This window comes from Carassius auratus, chromosome 17, assembly GCF_003368295.1.
Source record: "Carassius auratus strain Wakin chromosome 17, ASM336829v1, whole genome shotgun sequence".
In the NCBI taxonomy this organism is placed as follows: domain Eukaryota; kingdom Metazoa; phylum Chordata; class Actinopteri; order Cypriniformes; family Cyprinidae; genus Carassius; species Carassius auratus.
In genome coordinates this window covers 18300811-18323287 of record NC_039259.1, presented here as the reverse complement: position 1 = coordinate 18323287, position 22477 = coordinate 18300811, and the positions used below count along the sequence as shown (strand labels likewise).

Below are 22477 nucleotides of genomic sequence, written 5' to 3'. Positions count from 1 at the left end.
ATGGTTTACAGCGTTTAAGATCTCTTCACATACTGTGTGTGGCCTCTGTTTGTGTCTGAAACGTCTAGCTTCTCTGGTGATTTGTTTATCCGAAGGGAGCTGCTGTTTATCTGTTTTCTGTTCTTTTCTCCTGTTTGTTCACATTAGTGCTACTAGCTATGTCAGTTTAATCTTATAAATATATGTGACTTTTCTTTTCTCTTCTCTCCTATAGCCTACTTGTTATGCGTATCTATATTTCATTCAGATAAACATGTTTCTCCAGAGTGGTTTTCTCTCCCAGATGGAAACAACCTAAGATTGTTGCTCAGCTACACTAATCACACCGGTCTGAATAAAAGACACTCCACTGGTGAAAAGTCCCACAAGTGATCAGAATGCTATGTGATGCTGTTTAAACGTTTATAAGTTGCAGTTCAAATTTGATCTGGAGCAGAATGAGTTAAACGGCTCATCTGCGCGCACTGAACCGAGCGCAGCTCCTCTCAGCAGCATCTCGATCTCCGGTGTTGTATCACCGGCACGGTAATCATGTCCGGTAATGGAACCGAAGAAGCGCCTGACGACAGCACGGAGATGGAGCAAAAAGTGAGCTGTTGTTTTTATTCTTAATTTGTATGTCTATGCTTTTTAACTGAGCATGCATGAGTGGATACGATACGTCCAATGTGTAAACCATGTAATGTACGATATGTTCTGATGGCGGTGTCCTTTTGAGACTCGAAACATAAACCGATTTTTGACAAGCGTTGTGCATCGTTATTACGTTAATATAGATGCTGAGCATAAAAGACGGATTGGTTTTGTACTGCAGTGTCTCTCCATGACGCAGAAGCTGAATGTAACTAGAAATGACCGAGCGAATTGTTCTTTTGAGTCGGATCTTATAATTGAATCGTTTGAACTAGCTTTAAACGACGGTGAAATGAAAAGCAGAAACGACAGCTTACAGTGCAGAAACAGTTATAGCATTTTATGACAACGAATAAAAAATAACCTACTTCAAAGAGGTAAATTAATTTTAATATTGCTTTATTTTAAATGCGAATTATATTAGGTTCTAACTGACATTATAGTTTATGCGCTGAATAATGGCTGCAACAAATTGATCAAAAACCCTTACAATTAACACGTAATAAACGGGGTTTTGTGGTTACATATATGAATTATAAATATTATGACTATTGGATTAAGGACGTGTAAATTTGCCACATGGTGGCGTAATTGCGGCAGGACGTAAAATAATGTCTGAATAATGGTTTGAGACAGATATTTAAACGGACTGTTCAAAAGAACCGATTCGCGAAAATGAATCGGACTCTCCATCACTGAAAAGAGGAGAACGATTTCAACAAACCGCTTAAATTAGAAGAAAAAAAAATTAATTGTAAGTTGTTAACACTCAGGCATTTCTTTCTTTAAGGTGTTTGTTTCATGTGTCTGAAGAAATGCAGCATGCAGACATCGTAATTTCCCACCTGTATTTCGATATAGCTCCTGCCCTTTGCTGTACCACTTTTGCTATGATTGCTATGGCTATTTGAGCGACTTCTCAACTGCCCAATCACAGCCTGCTTCTGTACAGCGTCTCGGAATCGGATTGGTTAGTGAGGTAAGAAAAACCACTCAGGAGGCGGGGCTTGTCGTTAAACTAGTAGAAGAGACAAAAAACGCGCAGCTGCTGTCAGCCTGTGGCCGGCGGTTATAAACGCTGCGCATCGCTGCACCTGTCATGAAAAAACGCTGCGACAACCGGACAGCCGGACTGTTAAAATAATCGACGTGGTTTTCCTTCAAGGATTGTAAAGCCGTATTGGTATAAAAACATTTTTTCTTACTAAAGTTTATATAGATAGGTTTTTAACCGTTTAAACAGCTGTGCAGGATATAGATCATTTGAACTTGAATTATAATTTCATTTTATGGTATCTTGTGCTTTGTAAACTGTTGTAATTTATCTTTAAAATTGAATTTATTCGATAAATGATTATCAAAGAATAGATGGTTACATGTAAATAGCCATGTAGTTGTATAGTTTGTCTGAAGGACCCAAACAGCTCGTGAAGCTCCTACCAGGTGCAGTGACAGCTAGGGAGGCGCTTCCTCCAAAACCAAACCAGTTCAGCTGCTCAAAATTGCTGTTGTAACGAAATTGTCAGCTGATTTCCACGTTGTCTCCATCCGACCGGTTCGTGAACAGTTTTCTTTTCACATCAGGACCTTAAATCTCAGAGTGCGATTTAAAGTATACAATAGGTCGATGACAAATCAAAATGTACCGTATGTCCTCCGAAATGTAATCTCTTAGACTAAATACTAAATAAAAAAATCTACTAACATTTTATTTATTGAACCTAAAATGTAAAGTATGAAATATTAAGAAACTTAATGGAAAACTTTACTTAAAGTAAGTGCACATTTTAGTTTTGTCATACTGATGTTGATGTGTTGATGTAGCTGACAAGATATTATAAAATACATATATAATATACTAATAAAAAATATGAATAATATTTTAAATAAATAAATAATAAACAATGTCAGACTACAGCCTTTTAATAAAAAGACTAATCGTTTTTTTTTTTTTTTTTTTTTTTTTTTTTTTATAGTCTTCAGATACCACAATTGTTTTGGACCAAAAATCCACAAAAATATTAGTTATTTTAATTTAGAAACTGGAAAAATGTTCTTAATATCATTATATTCAAGTACTTTTTAAATGCATTTCAGATGTATTCTCTTATGATTATAATAAAACACCAGTTAACATTGATTACCAATCAGATATGTCCATATCTTCGTCATCTGTCTTCCTTTCTCCAGGACAGCCTTAATGCAAGAATTACAGATCTTGGAAGGTTTTTTTTTTTTATTATTGTTTTTTTTAATGTGTTTTGTGATGAAACATTTGGGATTAAGTGAGCAGAGATTGAGTGACAGAAAGAGATTCTGTGTAAAGAAAGAGATTACAGATTACAGTTCAGATGACCCAGTTTGCTCCTTCAGTAAAGGGGATACTGAGCTTTTGCTAAGAAACCAATATAAGGACCACAAATGAGGCATCATATTTTGTTTAATGTTAACAATGTAAGTCATGTAGTGTATGTTATTATAGACAACGCAACAAAGACATTTCCTTTGCAGTATTTTTTTGTAGCTCATGTGAATGTCTTCTGTTTCATGCTGAATTGGATGCTCATGTTTTTTTTTCTACTTTTATTTTGAGCTGATTTCAGTGTCTTTATATGTAGAGCTTGAAGAGCGGTACAATGAAGACTGACTTGGAGGCTGGGAGTTGCAGCTCTGCAATCCACTGTCAAGATGTGTGTCGTTCATATGGGAAACTTAAAGTCCTCAACAATCTCAACCTGACAGTGCCTCAGGGCCAAATGTGAGTCCACGATTTTGGCTTTCTAAATATGTTTTGAATATGTTATCAGGTTACACCAATCTTTAATGCTCACCAAGAAAACATGCCCAAATGCTGACCTGATGTTCACGTGACATGTCATGCACAGGCATGCATATATCTCCCCTACCTCATCCCTTAGGTGTTCTGCACAAGTAGCACAACAAACCTCTAAATCTTGTGATGCTACTGCAGTGCACAGTTCACTGACTTTTACATCAACTTACGCCTGACTATCTGTCCTCTTATCCCCTGTTTATGATCTGATAAGTCTTATCAGAACGATATTTTAAAACTTTGTTTCTTTTTTCAAAAGTAATGTGTAGTTTCCAGATGTGCAGAAGTGGATCACATTATGTTTGTGAGACTGCAGTTTTTCTGAAAGTCTGTTCAAAGTATTGTGACCAGCTTTTCCCGACAGTAGTTGGAATAATATTTTAGAGAAAAGAAATAGTTTTGAGCCACTCTAATTCCATATCTGCTGTCTTATTTTGATGATGAGTGTATTGAAAAGCATTTAGTAACTCTTTTGCTGTTCTCAGCTTGACATCTGTGTCTGTTTTTAACATTTCTCACTTCCTATTTCTAATTCCTCTCACAGACATCTAAATCACCCACATGTCATTTGATATTTTTTTGTCTGCATTTTAGTTGCTTGTTCAGAACTTTACATGTTAAAAGGTTTGGAGTCCGTACCATGTTTATAAAAAGATGTCTCTTGTGCTTAAAAAGGCTGCATTTTTAAAAAAATCAAAAATACAATAAAAACAGTAATACTATAAAACAACAATTTTCTAATTTGATAAATTTAAAGTATAATTTATTCCTGTGATGGCAAAGCTGAATCTTCAGTAGTCATTACTCCAGTCTTCCAATATTCCAGAAATTATTTTAATATGCTGATTTGATTTGATGCTCAAGAAATCTTTTTTTATCAATATCAATGAGCTTCTGAAAATATCTGTGAAAGCCGTGTTCCTTTTTACAGGTTTTTAATAGTTAAAATGAACAGCATTTCGTTTGAATGGAAATATTTTTTATATTTCTTTACTGTCACTTTTGATTCAGTTGAATTTATATTGAAATTGAAATTCTGTATTTAAAAAGGATTTGAATTACTCATCGTAATAGATGGGCTGTGGAGGATTGACTGGATATTTGCTTATGTTTGTTTCCCTTGCTTAGTTATGGGCTGCTAGGGCCAAGTGGCTGTGGGAAGACTACGTTGTTGAAATGCATTGTGGGAACTCTAAAGATCTCACATGGACATATCACAGTGCTGGGGAAACCACCTGCTTTCCCAGGACATGAAGTGCCAGGAAGGATGGTGGGATATATGCCACAGGTGAGAGATTGTTAGAGACTGTTGTTTACCCGCAAAGCCTATTGTATAATGAATCCTCTTGAGTTTTATATATTTATATCTTTTTTCATTCTTTCTGCCTTCAGGATATAGCTCTGTACAATGAGTTCACTATCTGTAACACACTATGGTTTTACGGTCGGATTCATGGCCTTTCATCTAAAGAAACAGAAGCCAGGATGAATTTCCTTGTTGACTTCCTTGACCTGCCACAAAAAAACAGCCTTGTGAGAAATCTCAGGTAGAATGACATTTCATTTCATTTGTTTTTGTTTTTTTCATTGCAGTGATTTTTTTCAAAGGTGTAGTTTACCTAGAAATGAAAATTCTGTCATCATTTGTTCACTCTTACGCCGGTTCAAACCATGTGAGTATTCCGGAGTGTTACAGTAGCTATTTGTGAGAAACGGACACAAATTTAAGTTTGGTGTTTCACAGAAGAAAGGAAATCAGATTTTGGATGTTTTGAACGTAAAGCATGAAACAAATGAGGCTGATTAAATGATGACAGAATTCTGAAAGAGACCGAGAGGAGGATAAAACAAAAGGAGGCATCATGTGTGACCCAGTTTTCTTTGTTGACACTTCTGTTAGCAGCGTTTTCATCAGAGCTTCGCTAATGACATTATGCAGTCCAAACATTTGGGAAAACCTGTGTCAGTTTATCTGGCCGCTCTGCTCTGAAACTTCGCACACTTCCTCTGTAGGGGTCTTGTGACTAAAGTGGCTTTTATATGGAGAGAATCTAAAAGATGTGTTTAATAATTAATTGACAATGATTATTGGCATGATTTGTTTGCTGTCTGACATAGATGTCATATTGGCAGATGAAGGTACAGATTATATTTCTACACTACTGTTGTGTGTGCACTGTTCGTAGGACATAAGGTTTTTTATTATTCTTATTCTTATTATTTTATAATAAAACAAAGTGCCTGTCTACAAACCAGATTGTCTTTCACTAAGGCCAAGGAATTTGAAGCATGAGACTTTTATTTCTGTGTAGAAAGGCATCTTATGTCCTGCCGTCCTCTGGATGTAGTCTGTCTGGTTTTGTTTTCACAGTGATGAGCTGGCTTTAGGCAGGGCTCATCTATCTGAAAAGTAAGACAATGGCCCTGAAAGTCTTAAAGATCACATTAGTTTGTTAAGGTCAATTTCTCTTTGACAAGTTAGGTTATTGAATTTGTGGTAAGTCTTGAGATACCTTGTGTTTCTCTGTAATATTCATTTGATTCATTTAAATATTAATGTAATTTTTTTCTTATTTGTTGTATTGTAGTGTAATAGTTGGCTGTTCAATTTGTTAGTAATCAGAAGAATTTCTTGTGCCAAATAGTTTATATAAAAAATAATAATTGAAACTGATTTTGCTTTTAGAGTGAACACTATTTACAGTCCATTGCTCCACACATCAGTATTAGCTAAATAAAATCCTTAGACCTAGCATAAACTTAGCAATATTTTATATTGCAACCTGTTCTTTGCTTATCTATACTACAATATGAATGATTTTTTTGTTAACTATTTCTTAATTTAATAATTAATATTCTTTTAATATTTACTATAAATTAGAGCTTGTAGAAATATTCAAATTTCATTTCATCAGCAAATACAGGTTTTTGTAAATCCCTGATTCCACCACAGGTTAAAATAATCTCACAATTCAGATTTATATCTCACAATTGTGAGTTTATATCTTGCAACTCTGGACCTTTTTTTGTTCACTGGTGAAAATGGGCTTCCATAGATGTCTGCAATCTTGTTACACATTTGGCAAATAAAACATTGGGTTAATTTATGTATTTTTATTATTAATTCATTCATTTATTTGATGAATTTTTATTTGCTTTGTTCAGTGGAGGCCAGCGGCGGCGTGTCTCACTTGGAGCTGCTCTTCTTCAGAACCCACAACTTCTGATCCTGGATGAGCCCACTGTAGGAGTGGACCCTGTTTTACGAGCCAAGTATGCACAACGTACCTCTATCTCCAGTATCTATCCGTCTTTACCTTTCATTGTGTTCCCATTACCTTTATTAACCTTCTATGTACCCATACTACTACCAGCACTACCAGTCTGTCTCTCCTGTATGCGCTTGTGGATGAACCTTGTTCTGCATTCTAAAAGGATGAGTTTTTTTTGCCCTGCACCACTCCTTTCTCTTATTCTCTCTCTCTCTCTCTCTCTCTCAGACATCTCAACTTAACATTTTAGCTTGCATTCATAACTGTGCAGTTACTTTCCTCTAAAGTTAAAGGCTTTCCTAGTATCTTGTGTTTTCATCACACCTTGAAATCCATTTCATGAACCTATTCCCTTGTTCGTTGTAAATACTATAATTATTCAAGTGGCCTTTTCAAAGATTTGCCTCAATGAATTGGTAGTATCAAGATCTTTCACAATGCATAATGGGCAAACAAATCCCAGTGGACTCTTTTGCATGCCTTTGTTTGATCTTACCATGTGAGTGCATCCTGAGTATGTGGCTTGCTGAAGATTATCCTGCCTTCTATAGACTCAAGATTACAATTCATTATAAACTTTTCAAGAAAAGAAGCTTTTTGCTGTAAATTCTAAGTGTAAATCTTAATTTATTCTTGAGTTTGAGTATTTCATGAACAAAAGGAGATAAGGAACATGTAGAAGGAGCAGTAGCCATGAAAGGAATGAGCCTGTATGGTTGAAAAGAGGGTCACTGTGTCACAGTTTTGCATATGATGCAGCATTTACTAAGCTGAACATAAATGCAGGTTTGTGAAATCTAGAAATATATTATTTTTAACAACAGCCCTCTGTTATTGGTGGTTTTATTACTTCAGAATGTTTTATTGTTTAGAAAAGCTCATATCCAGAGAAACACATTTTCTGCATTCCTATATTTCATTTGTAGGTTAAATTAATTCATTTTTATGCTGAGATCACATAGGTTCCAGTCAGACCTCGTTGAACCCTGCTGAAATCCTCTTACATAACAGACTATGGGCCAAGTCTGTCTAAGCCTTGAAGCATTTTGGGGTACTTTCCTTTGTAAGATACTAACCTATGCATTGTGTTCTATGCTAAAAATGTTAATTGACCAGACCACATACACACTACTGAGCTAAAGTTTGTGGTCAGTAAGACATGCTCACAAAGGCTACATTTATTTATCAAAAATAAAGTAAAAAGAAAATATTATGAAATAATACAATATTTAAAAAACTTGTCTATCTTCACTGTCACAAGAACCTTCAGAAACCATTCTAATATGCTGATTTGGTGCTCAGGAAACATTTCTAATTATTAAAAATGTTGATAAAAAGTTTAATTTTGTGGAAATATACTTTTCCCCCTCTAAATTCTTTAATGAATTGAAAGATAAAAAGAACAGCATTTATTTGAAACAGAAATCTTTTTTAATATAAATGTCTTTACTGTCCCTTTTCATTCGTTTATGTCCTTGAAAAAGTATTAATTTCTTTCTGTCTTTTTTTTTTTTTTTATTTTACTGACCCCAAACATTTCAGTGGTGGCGTAAATCATTGCAATTTCTGTGACATAAAAGTGTTCATGACATAGTTGTGTTCATAGGAATTTAGGCTCAAATATCACATGATTTTATTTCCTGATCACGTTGCTCCCCCTCTGTCCTGACACTTTACAATTTATAAGAGTTTGTGTAATCCCATGCCACTTGTGGATTCATAGTTTTAATTTCCAATGAATGTTTGTACTAATAATAAGTATATGCACTAAAGGTAGGTTGCATCAGCCAAATGCAAATGTGTAAATCTCATAAAGTCAAAGTTCCATAAAAAAAAGCACAGCACTCATGCAACAAACTTTCCCCTTCATACAGGATATGGCAGCACCTGGTTGACATCGTAAGAGGAGGACAGGTTTCAGTCATTATTACGACTCATTACATTGAAGGAAGCCAGACAAGCCAATACGGTAAGATACCTTCCTGTTCTGACCACAAACCTGTATCAAAATTCACTCCCACTCTTGTTAAAATATAAAGATGCTCAGTTTAAATGTAAAGCTATAGAACAGGACTGCATGATTTAATAGAGTCATTCTTAGGTTTCTTGAACAGACAAACCACTCAACTCATTACTCATACAGATTTGTTTCTGTAATCCCTTATTATAGTTGTGACTCATTTGCCAAATGTACTTTGTACTGTAGCCTATTACATAACTTTAAATTAGCTTTTGGCAAAAAAAAAAAAAAAAAAACAGGTGAGCTTTTATTTTTGAATATAGCAGACATTTTCTTAAAAATAAATGCTGGAGTTTTAGAGTTTTGATAAGATTATTTCATGGTATTGAGACCACTGACAAACTTATTTCATGCAATAATTAGAGTGTATTACTGTATATTGTGTCAAAAAAGGCACTAGTATACATCAGACGAGAGATTAGGGCTGTAAAATTAGGAAAGATTTAAGTCCAGTGACTCTATTGTTTCATTTTATTTCTCTTCAAAATGTTGTTTTACCAGTTTTTCTTGAAGCCATAATGCCTGTTGTCTTCAAAGTTGCACATAATTTTGTCTGACTGTATAACGTCAACCAGACAGTTGCTACATCCTGTTGATATATTACTCCTGAGTCACATGCACAGAGTGAAACCAAAGACACATTCACAACATGCTTTCTAACAGTACACTCACCGATCCAGAACAGTGACGTGAATTTCTCAAAATGAGCAGTATTCTTTAAACAACAATACTACGAACTCCTTGCTCTGTCTGCCATCATTCTCTATTTGTAGGTAATGAGATATCTGTTGTTTCTCTTAGACTTAGTTTTGCTTCAGTTTTCAGCTTCTATGATTTGTCCCCCTGAAAAACAGACCTTGGTAATCTCACGTGTCTTCTTTGGAGTTTCAAAAGACTGTTACAAACTGCCACATTTGCCAAGTCAGTGGTCTCAAAATGTACTCCGATATCTTTCAATTACAACCAATCATGTGAGCCATGCTGTCCAAATTAAATCATAGTTCTGCTCATGCTTCAAGTCAACAATTGTTTCATTTATTTCTATTTTTATTTCTCCTTGAGGAAATTTGTAAGTGAATCATCTTAGACTGATTTATACGTGAATAAATAACTAGTAATAGTCCACCCAAAAATAAATATTTGCTGAAAATGTCCTAATCCTCAGGCCATCCAAGATGTAAAAGCGTTTTTTTTTCCCTTCATCAAAACAGATTTGGAGAAAAGTAGCAATACATCACTTGCTTACCAGTGGAATTTTTGCAGTGTATGGGTGCCGTCAAAATCCCAGTTCAGATGGCTGATAAAAACATCGCAATAATCCACAGAACGACCCCTATCCATCATGTTTTGGCCAGAAGCGACGGTTTAAAGTTAAATTGCCTTACTGATGGATTTATTTCTTACAAACACACATCTTTTCACTTCACAACACATAAATCTGTCTCTTTAGGTGGGTTTGATGAGGAATGGTCAATTGTTAGCTGAAGGTCACCCGGATGCTGTTATGAAGCAACACAATGCAGCAGTAAGTGCACACAAACATGCACATGAGATATGAGATACTGTACTGGCACAATGGTTTGGTTAACCTTTCAAATGCATGTATGTGTGTGCATTAGACATTAGAGAGTGCGTTCTTGCAACTTTGTGAGGACTCTGATCAGATGGGATCCAAACAGAGTCCTCAGGGCCGACTGCTGGACAGCAGCCCGTCTCCAGACAGTATGAGAGATGAGAGCAGAGAGCCCATACTGAGAAAGAGCTCACCAGAGGACATGCACAAATATAAAGGTACAAGAGGGAGAAATTCACTTGCTCTAGAATACTGCATGCAAAAGTACACTAAAATTGAAACAGAAATGCACTTTTTTTATTGACATATAATGGCACTGGTTTCATAAACGTACCTAAAAATATGTATTTAGAATAACAGCTTTTGATCACCATTAAGACTGTGATGCTTGCAGTTGAAATGTTCTTGTGTCTCTACAGCTGACTGGAAAGTGCGAGCCAGACACATCATACCAAAATGGCGTAACATTGCAGCACTGATGATCAAGACGATGGTTCGAATGAGGAGAATGCCAGGGTAATGATGTCTTAAAGTATTTATGGACCCTTTGGATAGACTGTGACTTTTACTAAGTTTTATTTTTTATATTATTTTTTAATATTAAGCAAACTAAATAAATGGAGGACTGCAGTAATAACTAAATTAAACGTAATTACCACTTTCTTAAATGTACATAAATAGCTTACTGTTGTCCTTCACAAACAATCTCTTGCACTGTGCAGATTTCTGATAATCAAAGCATTTTAACTCAAAACAAAGTTTGGTGTGTGTTCCTCTGGTTTGTGCTCAGGTCCCTTTGTTTCCAGTTCTTGTTGCCTGTAATTCAGATCTGTCTGATGTGCTTGTGTATTGGTGGAGACCCCAAAGGCATTGATGTGGCAGTGGTCAATAATGAAACCAGTCCCAGTGCCTATAGTAGATTACTGCTGTCCTTCCTCGACAACACAAGTGTATACCAGGTAAATTTATAAAATAAAGATTTTGTGTAAATAGTACTAAAATTGTCTTTTGACAATATTTTTTTTTCTTTTTTATTCTGTAAAGGAGTGGTTGATCAGATTTTTTCGAAAGCTTGATTGTGTTTATTAGGTGCAGTGTAACGTGTTCATAACATAAAAAAAAAACATTATTTTACAAATGTTTATTTAACTTTATTCTACACAGCTGTTTCCATTATCATCAAAACGGTCTGTTGAGTTCCAGGATGAAGCCACTCCCTCAGAATTACTCAGTGGTTCTGATTGGTTGGAGGCCCAGTGTGTTTGTGATTCGCTAACCGGCTAATGCACATTGTCTTGAAATTTCAAGCCCCTTTACCATTATAGGTAGTTGCATGTTCCAGGGGGCAGGGTTTATGTAAACATCGGGTTGATGTCTCAAACCCAAGAAGGAGCTCAATAAAATATCTCGCTTTGCATTGAACTTTGAGCGTCGAAACTTTGTAATTAGCCACCCTCTCTCACTTCCTCTTTCCTTGATTTCACTTCAAAAAATCGGAGAAATGAAAACAGCTTTATAAATAGTCAAGAGAAGAAACTGTACGTTTTCATTGTTAATTTCTAGATCAAAATACAGTTTCCTGTTTCCTTTCTGCAGGTGAGCTTGTCTCATTCTGAAGCATTTGCTGGTATCTATAATGGGGAATACTGGGGCGTCATAGAGTTTGGGGAGAATTTCACCAGCTATCTAACCAAAAGGTGAGCTCTATTGTTTAAAAATGTTTATGAAAATGACCTGAAAGAACATGTTTGGATGTTGTGACCAAAGAATGCCAGCCAAGTTTCATAATCCCTCACCTTGAGAAAGTCACTTATTTGTTCTGTCAAATAAGCTGTCATTTGATCATGGTTGTTCTAAACCTATGTGTACCATGTGACTTGTTTGGCCGGTTCATTTACAACTTCTATTTTAACCAATAAACTCTATTGTTAACCAACACAGCAAGTAGATCTATTTTTGTCCAGTATCTTTTTTGTTCATTAGAGGACAACTTCAGATGAGCTCGTGGTAATGATTTTTCTGCATCTTCTTAAGGTGTCATAGATGTTCTTAATGCAATTTTAGACCCATCCCTTTTATTAAGGGTTCACTTACACCATCTAATCATTCACTCTCAAATATCATACACATAACACAAACACCTGCCTCATAGTCAGACACACATGACTGCATCTCTGCACGCACACACACACACAAACACAAGTACATACCAATATGTTGGGCAAAAAATGACTGTATGTCAATGTTTTCCCATCTGACATTAAACATTAATCCTGATTATGTCATCAAATACCTGTATGAATACAGCCTAAAACTGCAAGCATTCATTTAAACAACATAACATGTCAGGTGAGAATGAGTGTAGGAGAGCGACTGATGGGGAGAGTGTTGGGAGAGGCTTCAGGAGTGAATCACAGTGTTCTTAAGGTGAAGAAAAGCAGGTCTGTCCTGCCTTTCTGTGTTAGTCTGTCCATATGTATCATGTTTTGTGCATTTCTGTCCTGACTGGAGCTTTTTGAATATATCACATATATTAATATTCTTCCTATTTGGTATAAAAATGACCCATGTAAGATGTAACATTTGTGGCTTTACATGGTAAATAAGTAAAATTATGTTTAGATGTATGCTTATTTGTGTGTGTGCAGGATGCTGCAGCCCAGAGTCTCCCGAGATGTGGTTGAAGGAGGATCAGTTCATGTTTGGCTGGATCTGACCAGTGAGTTTTATTCACTTTTAGTCCAATCGATATTACTTAGCTTTTGATTTCACTTGACCTCATATTGCTGCCACAAGAGGGTGCCCTTTAAGTCTTGAGGGCATTTATGGATGTGGCTGAACTGAATCTCTGCAGAACTGGTTTGCAGTGAATTTTGCATGAATCTTTGGAAATAAAGTGGGATTCAAATGTCTGAGACCATTAGTAGCTCCGATTTTACATGTTTATAATTAATCAATTTCGATTTTTTTAAATTACATATATTATGTGGTTAGATAAACAATTTTGAGTTAAGCAATTCAGCTCTATTTCAGTATAACAATTGTACTCCTCAACATTTCAGACCGACAAATTGCCCTGATGCTGCAGAAAAAACTCCATGAGGCCTTTGAGGTTAGTTTTAAAGATGTACATTTAAGTTTTTTCCCATTATTTGACCACAACAAGCTGTTTTTCCTTGTCTTATTCTGATCTTTCAAAAGGCTTTTGTCGACAAAAAGCTGGGGAGTTTGTCATACATGGTGGCCGTCCCTATAAAAGTGAGTACGGTGCACTGATGTTCTTTATCAATGGGGAATTTCAAAGCTCGAATGAGTCATACACCTTTGTTCTGAATATTCTTTATGTAACTTTTCCTCTTTTATTTCATTTTTTTTCTCCGTGTGCCTTTTATAATTATCCTCTCATATATCTGTCTTCCTTTTCTTAATATGTCGCTTTATTCTTCCTTTTCCTAAAATACCCTTCTAATTTCTTGTTTCATGTGGTTTCATAGTTTGAAGAACCAATATATGGCAATGAGAACACAGATTTCACAACTTTTGTGACACCAGGAGCTGTTTTGAGGTAAACACACATGCAGTACATTCACATGTATACAATTTATTATATCAATCACACACACACACACACACACACACACACACACACACACTTACAGCCATTCAAATATATTAATACACTTTCAGATAATACTACTGCATCATGATGGACTTCTTCCAGTATCATTTATCTTTTCTTTCTCTTTTTAGCATCACATTTTATCTAGCAGTGGGGTTGACCGCTCTGTCCTTTGTGTTAGAGAGAAAGGAGGGGCTGCTGGACAGGTGCTGGGTGGCAGGTGAGACAGCTCACATCAACCAGATGGCCATCATCTGACTTAAGAATACATTCAGTAAAGAATTGTGGCACTTTTGAATGGAGTATTTCAGCATAAACTTCTGTCTTGTTTCCTTACCACACACAAACCAGGTGAATAAAAGCTGTCTCGTTCACAACCCAAAGCTTAGAACTGTCCTGCAGGATGAGAGATTATGCCTATTTACACAAATAATGTTTAGCTCTAAACTTTTAGATTAGAATAAATGGGCACATTTATTGAATTCAACCCTTACTTTTTCATCAAGACTTCATGAACAATGAACAAGCAGTTTTAGAGATTTACCAATAGGGGGAGCTGATCCCCCACAGCAGCTGAAACACACTTGTTAAGCTTTTCATAGATGTATGTGAATATATGTTTCTTTGTGTGTGTTTCTCTAAAGGAGTAAGTTCTCTGGAGACCATGCTGGCACACCTCTTCTCACAGCTGTTTGTTATCAGTGTTCAGATCATCCTTCTGCTGATCTTCATCCTGCTGGTCTTCAAAGTGAGTGTGTGCGTGTGTATGTGTGCGTGTAAGAGAGAGAAAAAGATGTGTGTTTTTCAGCTGTGTGTCTGTCTCTCATTAATACTTTACATATATGTTTCCATCCAAACTAGCATTTTCAAGCATTTTCCATACGTTTCTCATCCACACTGAAATACCAGAAAAAGTTAAATTCGGTTTACTACATGATACAGAGGGAACAGGAATGATACGATTATTCTGGCAGGATAAATTCATTTAGGAAAATATTTCACCATTCACAAACGAGTCCAACTCGCGTTCACTCACGACTGTATGTCTGATCTAAAATCCAACTGCCTTCATGTTTTGCCACAAACAGTAATCGCGAGTAATTATCATCGAGTCATTGATGCAGGACTGTGATGAGTGTACAAAGGAACAGATCTGTAGCAATAGTGTGAAAATGAATAGCATATAACAGACAAATACTAGTATAAACATAGATATCTATCGGTACAATATATGTCACATTACTAAATTTGCGTCATCATTTTCATAATCCTCCGTTTTCACAGTCCACACTACAACACGAAAACAACATTTTAAAATATATCCACTTCAGACAGCATTTTCAAAAAGTTTGGTTTTGCTTGACAAAAACGCTGTCTCAGTGTGGATGAAAGGCCAAAACGCAGAGAAAACGAAAACGTATTAGTCCACAGTGAAGTTTGTAGTGTAGTGCAGGACTGTACACAATATTTACACAAGACCAAAAGCAATCTAAAGCCAAATTTTCAAGCAATCAGATCCTCTCATCTTAGGTTAGGTTTAAGAAGGATATTTAACCAGAATCTCTTTTTCTTCTTTTATTAACAAATAATTAGACTTTTGTGAAAAGGTGTATATTTTTCAAAGTCTCAGTTAGATATATTTATACATTGGCATTCAAAAGTTCATAAGATTTTCATTATTCATGTTTTTGAAAGATGTCTCCGAAGGCTGTATTTATTTAATAAAAAATACAGGGAAAAAAGTACTAAGAAAAGTAATATTACAATTAGAAAACTGAAGAAAGAAATTCATACAGGTTTGGAACAACTTAAACGTACATTTTTGGGTGAAGTATCTCGTAAAGCGAATGGATATTAAAAATTATTTGAGATTAATTATTCGCCCTCATGTCATTCCAAACCTGTAAGACCTCCGTTCATCTTTGGAACCCAAATTAAGATATTTTTGATGAAATCCGAGAGCTTTCTGACCCTCCATAGACAAACATAGAAACATTCAAGACCCAAACGTCGTAAGGACAACATAGTACCACAGCGGATGCATTTGATGCTGTTGAAACAGGAGCCAGCCTTGTTTACAACCAAAGGAATTCATACACATGTGTCATGGTACTCTTCTAAATAAAGTTACTTTTTGTTTTCTTTGAACATAAAAAGTATTCTTGTCTTCATAAAATTAAAGAGTTAGTTCACCCAAAAATGAAAACGCACTAACAACAGACCTGGAAGAGAAGACAATGCTGAATAAACTCGTAATTCTTTGTATTTTTGGACCAAAATGTATTTTCGGGGCTTCAATAAACTCTAACTGACCCTCTGATGTCACATGGACTACTTTGAAGATGTTTTTCTTACCTTTCGAACCGTGAACAGTATACCATACACACAGTTTCAATGGAGGGACTGAGAGCTCTCGGACTAAATCTAAAATATCTTAAACTGTGTTCCGAAGATGAACAGAGCTCTCATGGGTTTGGAACGACATGAGGGTGAGTCATTAATGACATAATTCTCATTTTTGGGTGAACTAACCCTTTAAGGTTGAACCATTGATGTCACATGGACTATTTTAACAATGTCCTTCCTATGTTTTTGGGCTTTAAGTGTGGTAGTTGTGTTGCTGTCAAATGGTGGGTCAGAAAGCTTTCATATTTAATCAAAAATATCTTAATTTGTGTTTCTGATGAAAAAGGTCTTGCGTCTCATTTTTGGAGAAACTATCCCTTTAAGTATATCAAGACTGAGCAGGCTGTTGTAGGGGGGGAATTAAGGTCTGTGAAATGTCCTGTGCACTGTTAATGTTAGAAACAGCTCTGGGACTGAGCCATGTAAGTTCATTTATACATAAATAATTCCTTGCTTTGTGTCTAGTGGTTTGTACTTGACCACCGTGGCAACAAAGGGATTGCTTTGGTAACAGACCTAGCTGTAGATAAGCCATTCTATTTCCAATGTGTAACTCTAGCAGTAAAGATGTGACACTGACTTATATGTTCTGTGTAATCAGCCAATAAGAGCTGTGAGCTTCACACAAAATACTTTTCACACTCGCTTATGACACTATAGATTTGAATCACTGTTTAAAAACAACCTATTGTTAAATATTGCACATAAGTATTGTTTTTGTAACATAATGTTAAAATGGTATATTTGACAGTTTATATCAGGGGTGCGAGCTGAAGAACAGCACAGGGACTAAAATAGCACTTCACAGGAAGCGGAAAGGGAAATTACCCAGTAGTCATTCTATACTTCTTGAGTACTTTTTTATTCTATTTATTCAGTTATACAGTAGTTAATTAACTCTATGATGAAAAAATATAATATATGCACATAAAATGATCACTTATATTTTATATTTACACATTATTTTATATCTGAAAGTGTCATCATACCCTGTATGATTCATATGGATGCTGTGAAGTAGAATACAGCTATTTCATAATATGTTTTATCTTTATCACAACATTTTCCATGTCTCTTTCTCTATTACAGATTCCTAATGAAGGATCTCTGGCTTTGGTGATCTCACTGATTGTGCTGCAGGGAGTGACGGGAATCTCCTTTGGACTGGTCATTTCCTCTGCTATCGATGACGAACAGTCGGCCAATCAGGCAGCCCTTGGAATCTTCTACCCCAACCTCATCATTAGCGGTACACTGTTTGATCTCACAGATGTTCAAAAATAAATTAGATAGGATAAAGTTACGCTGTGGCTTATTTTACTTACTATTATTTATATTTAGGTTACCCTTAACCCTCACGTTTTTGTATTGATGCAGCCATGTATGTCATTTCTCCCTCCACCCCAAAATGGTGCAGTCCAGAAAATATAATAAGAGCTATATTAGGGCCATACTATCTGGGTGTGTCCAGTGGCTTAATGGATGTGATTCCACAGTGAGTAAAATTGTGGATTGATAGTGGAGTGGAATAAACAGAGTGAATGATGATTGATTGATGAGATAAAAATGGAAAGGAAATATAAATGATTATTTTAAAGAAATGGAAGGAAATTCTCTTTAGTGAGGACCTGACCCCACTTACCGGTCATAATCCACATGAAAACAAAATGAAAACTAATGGCCTGCTGAAGTAACACAAACACATTAGTAACTACTAAAAATATTCATACGTAGATGATTCTACAGATTGAAGTTTTACATTAATGAAATGAGTCATCTACCTCCTGCAGGTGTTATCTGGCCGGTTGAGTGTATCCCGTATCCTCTGCGTTATTTGAGTCTAGTCCTGCCCCAGACCTATGCATCTGAAGCCCTGCGCTGTATCATGTACAGAGGTAGAGTATGTGCACTCACGCACGCACACACATTTGATATAGCACCCGTACCAAGAAACTTATGATATAAATCTATTGTTTATACTGTATTATAATAATTATAATAAATATTTATTAGAAATATCTACTTATTTTCACTAATTATTATTATTTTATTTGGTAAGACAACAATAAATGTATCATTTTAATTATAAGTTATTTATAATAACATTTAACAAAAGTTTATCAGAAATCTTTTTATTTTATCTAATGTAAAAAATAATACTATTTTATATTAATGCCAACTTGGTATCAAACGTATTTTTGTCATTCTGACATCCCTTTTGGAGACTGTATAATTCACAAACTCAGATGTGTACATAAAGACATGACAAATAGTTGAGTTGCTTAGTACGGGTGAGTCTTCTCACAGGAGTGTCTGAAGCATGTCTCTATCATTTCAAATATCACACATTTCAAATAGACTGCCTTACCCGCACACCTCAGATATGTCACATCTCTTGTGTGATGTGTTCAGCAGACACACGCACAACAATTCTCTCTGAAATCCCACTCAGCTAACATTTTCCCTCTGATACAAACGTCTTGAGTTTCAGCAGAATTCACGACACCTGACTCCCTTCTCTCTCAATTATTCACAGAGCAGGAGGAGCGTCTGCCTCTTTTCCTAAATTAAACACACAGCTTCAGTGTTGTTTACCTGCTGCCAGCATTGCTCATGAACGGGAACCATTAGTCAGACAGTGAGAGACTCAGATGACGGCACACAAAGTTCCAGTTCAAACATATTTTTTTATAGTTAATTGACATATAGTTAATTGACTGCTGATTAGTGATACGCAGACGGCGGTTATATCTGCGTACCCTGTGGGTAATTCGCAGCTCGGGTGGGTCGAAAAAATACATTCAAATTAATTATGTGTGGGACGCAAGTGGATGAGATGAATCAATAGTGATGCAAATATTCTCTAAATTATAAACGTGTTTTCAATGCATTGTTTTCAAACAGTCACAAATAAAATTGTGAAACTTTTTGAAGTTCCGAAACGTGCAGCAGCGTGGCTGGTGACGTTTAACACAAGCGCTGGCTAGAGTGGAGTGTAACACGCTGCAGATGTATGCTATGATGCACAGATCAGCTCTCACATCACTGAATCTACTCTTAAAAATAAACCATTCGTTCATCATATCATCATGCAAAAACTTAGTCTAATTATTAGAATCATTGTAATGTGATAATCGGGTGCGGTTCAGGTCGGTTATCTCAATCAGAGAAAATATAGGTCGCGGGTGGAGAATTTATTTGAAGCAGCGGATTCGGGTGATGTTTAAGCTCATCCACGTATCTCTACTGCTGATACTGTACAGGCTAGATCAGAGCTGAGACTGGTCATGTGACTGGAAATGTACAGACTGTACACAAACCTGGTTTTCCCCTTCATTAATCTACCTGAGCCCGTTGGTTTTTGATTATGACACCACGATGACATTGCTCTGGGGGGCATTATTGTTAACTAAACCTATTTAAAAAATGTGTTGATTGACATAAAGCTGAAATAAAATCGAAACGTTTGGTGACTTGAACTTGCAAAATATAAATGAACTGTTGCCTTGATAACTAAGTGAAATAAAGTATCCTAAGTTAAAATGGAAGTATTGAAATTGCTAAAACTGGAAAAAAAAGGTTACATAAAAAAATTGACAACATATGTAACCTAGAAAGTATAAAATGTAATGAAAACTGAAAATATAAAAATAAAAGCAAATTTAAACGATTCTCTTATTTCACATTCAGGTTGGGATCTGTCCCGTATGATGGTCTGGCGAGGATTTGCAGTCACTCTTGGCTGGAACACATTCTTCCTTATACTGGCAACAGTCATTCTTAAGCTGAGAATGTGAGAGGCTCTGCCAAGGAAAGGTGCTTCAGATTGGGTATAGTGGTGTTCAGCGAAAGCAAAAGATGACTGACACATGGATTTGCCAATCTGAGCCTCTCTCTCCTGGCCTCCCAAGGACCATCAGCGTGAAACTCAGGGCATCCCTCAACCAGCTAAGAGACCTATTCCACGAACAGTTTACTGACAATGTGACATAACACTTCAATTACAACACTTCACGTGGGCTTTAATTATTTAAAAAAATCCATCAACGAAGAAGAAAGCGTGTTGAAGCCAACTGTTGGAACTTTCCATACCCTCTTTCTCCCTGTGGTTTATGTAATGCATCCTGATTTCAAATTCACTGACTAGGTTTTTTAGTGCATGTTCCATATGCCTTGTCTGTGCTAGTAAACCTTAGACTGTGTACAACCAGACACTTAAATTGCTTTAGGGAAACCTACAGTGTTGCCCATCCTTGTACTCCCTCATCCTGAACAGAAAGAGCACTGCTTAGCAAGGATTCTTCACTGGGCACAGTTCACCCTGGCCTATGAGAGTTTTGTTTTCCAAACTGCTGCTTGTTTTTTTTTTTCAATGATAAATGTTTTTAAATGAGCAGTCTGTGTGTTAATAATCCATCAAGTGCCATAAAGAAAATGAAGGAAGGACTGCAATGTTTACATTTGAGCACAAACTAGACCTGCAAGTTGAACTGAAAAGACAAGTATAGTCCTGTCTTTTAATATATATTGTATTTGAGAGACAGCAGCACATACTGCATTACAATGCAAGCCATATGCTGAGTTACTTGTACTATTGAATATAGTTTGATGAATATATTAGCATGCAATATTTGATGAGCAGAATGCATAAAGAATATTTTAAATAGATACTAGGAATTACTTATTGGTTTGGGTTATAAATCGTATGTGTGTTTCACTGTCCTTCTTAAATGTCAACAAATTGATCATCTGTTCATATTTTCTTCTCTTTGAATCTTAAAGTTCAATATTAGGATACTTGATTTCTACCTTTACCTTCATTGACCAGCTCCAGGTTCAGGTTTAAATTCTCTGAATTCTCTACACCACTGTCAGACTGAACATATCTAGGACCTGCTTAATTCAGTCAAAAGACTTCACATGTTACTAAGAAATAGTTTGTTTAAAACTACATTTACATTTGGTTGACATTATATCCAATATCTGTACTTTGAACAGTTTGAATGTTTCACAAAGTCTCAAACATAAAAACTATTTTTTTTTTTCATGTAAATGAAAAATTCAACAGGAAAATGCTGAATTTAAATATTTAAGAATTATGAAACAGGCTTTTCATTGTAGTAATAACGACGCCCACACTGGAATTTCATGGCATGTTTTGATAGGACATAGGCTGACAGTTGATTTTAGGACTAGAGCTTTGTTGGTTCTAGATTTTTTTTGTGTCTGGCTCCAGTTGAGGCTTAGAGACAAATGTTTTGCAAAGGTTTGTTAAGTACTGTGCCATTTTGAAAAGTCATCCTGTGACCTTTACACACACACAAAACCATTATTTGCTACCTCTTGAATTGCTGCATATAAAGCCCTCATAATTGTGCGCATTGACTTACTCTTGGTGTTAAATTATCTTTATGGAACTAATGACATCTTTTTTTCAACAATAAACATTTTTAATAATCTCTTCATATTTGTATATTGACTGTTTTTGTATTTATTCAACAACACCCAACTGCTCCCCTGGCACTGCAGCATAAATGGCTGCCCACTGCTCCAGGTGTGTGTTCACGGTGTGTGTGTGTTCACTGCTGTGTGTGTGCACTTTGGATGGGTTAAATCCAGAGCACTAATTCTGAGTATGGGTCACCATACTTGGACTTTATGTCACTTCACTTCACTTGTCAAAATCCACCACCTGCTCTTTGTGCTCTTGTAAATTTCTTATTCATTACCAGACCATTAGCACATTTCAATATCTGAATTTCAAATCTCTACTAGCTTCAAAAGTTTCTCAATGACAGATATTTTCCTCACAAATTTCATTTGTAAAAGTATTAATGTGAACACATTTCCTGTTTTGTTGAACTAGACGAAATGATTCATCTATGCATCATTCCATGAATGCTAGTCAGAGACAATATCATGGTCAGCTCCAACGTGCTGGAACACACATAAAAACAAAGAAGCTTATTAAATCTGAGAAACTGCTGTTATTAATCTTATCTGATATCCACTGATGTGAATATTGCTGGATTTGAAAGAAAGGTCAGGCAGTCAGATACATCACGTCAGTTTACTATCCATGAGGCAGATGTTATCTTAGTGTAGTTGTCTGAAGTGTTGA

At 35.9% G+C, this 22477-nt stretch overlaps 1 protein-coding gene across 1 annotated transcript; it reads left to right on the top strand.

The window, feature by feature from the left end:
- The first annotated feature begins 35 nt into the window (after window positions 1-35).
- abch1 (ATP-binding cassette, sub-family H, member 1) lies at window positions 36-21819 on the top strand. The gene is given in 21 exon segments (XM_026286198.1): window positions 36-588; window positions 3252-3391; window positions 4595-4754; window positions 4859-5013; window positions 6632-6739; window positions 8613-8685; window positions 8687-8707; window positions 10209-10283; window positions 10378-10549; window positions 10751-10847; window positions 11122-11290; window positions 11928-12028; window positions 12980-13050; window positions 13394-13443; window positions 13533-13589; window positions 13826-13896; window positions 14082-14170; window positions 14595-14698; window positions 17446-17605; window positions 18147-18251; window positions 20047-21819. Coding segments are annotated over 21 exon segments (2142 nt in total). The 5' UTR covers window positions 36-531; the 3' UTR covers window positions 20154-21819.
- The last annotated feature ends 658 nt before the right edge of the window (window positions 21820-22477 follow it).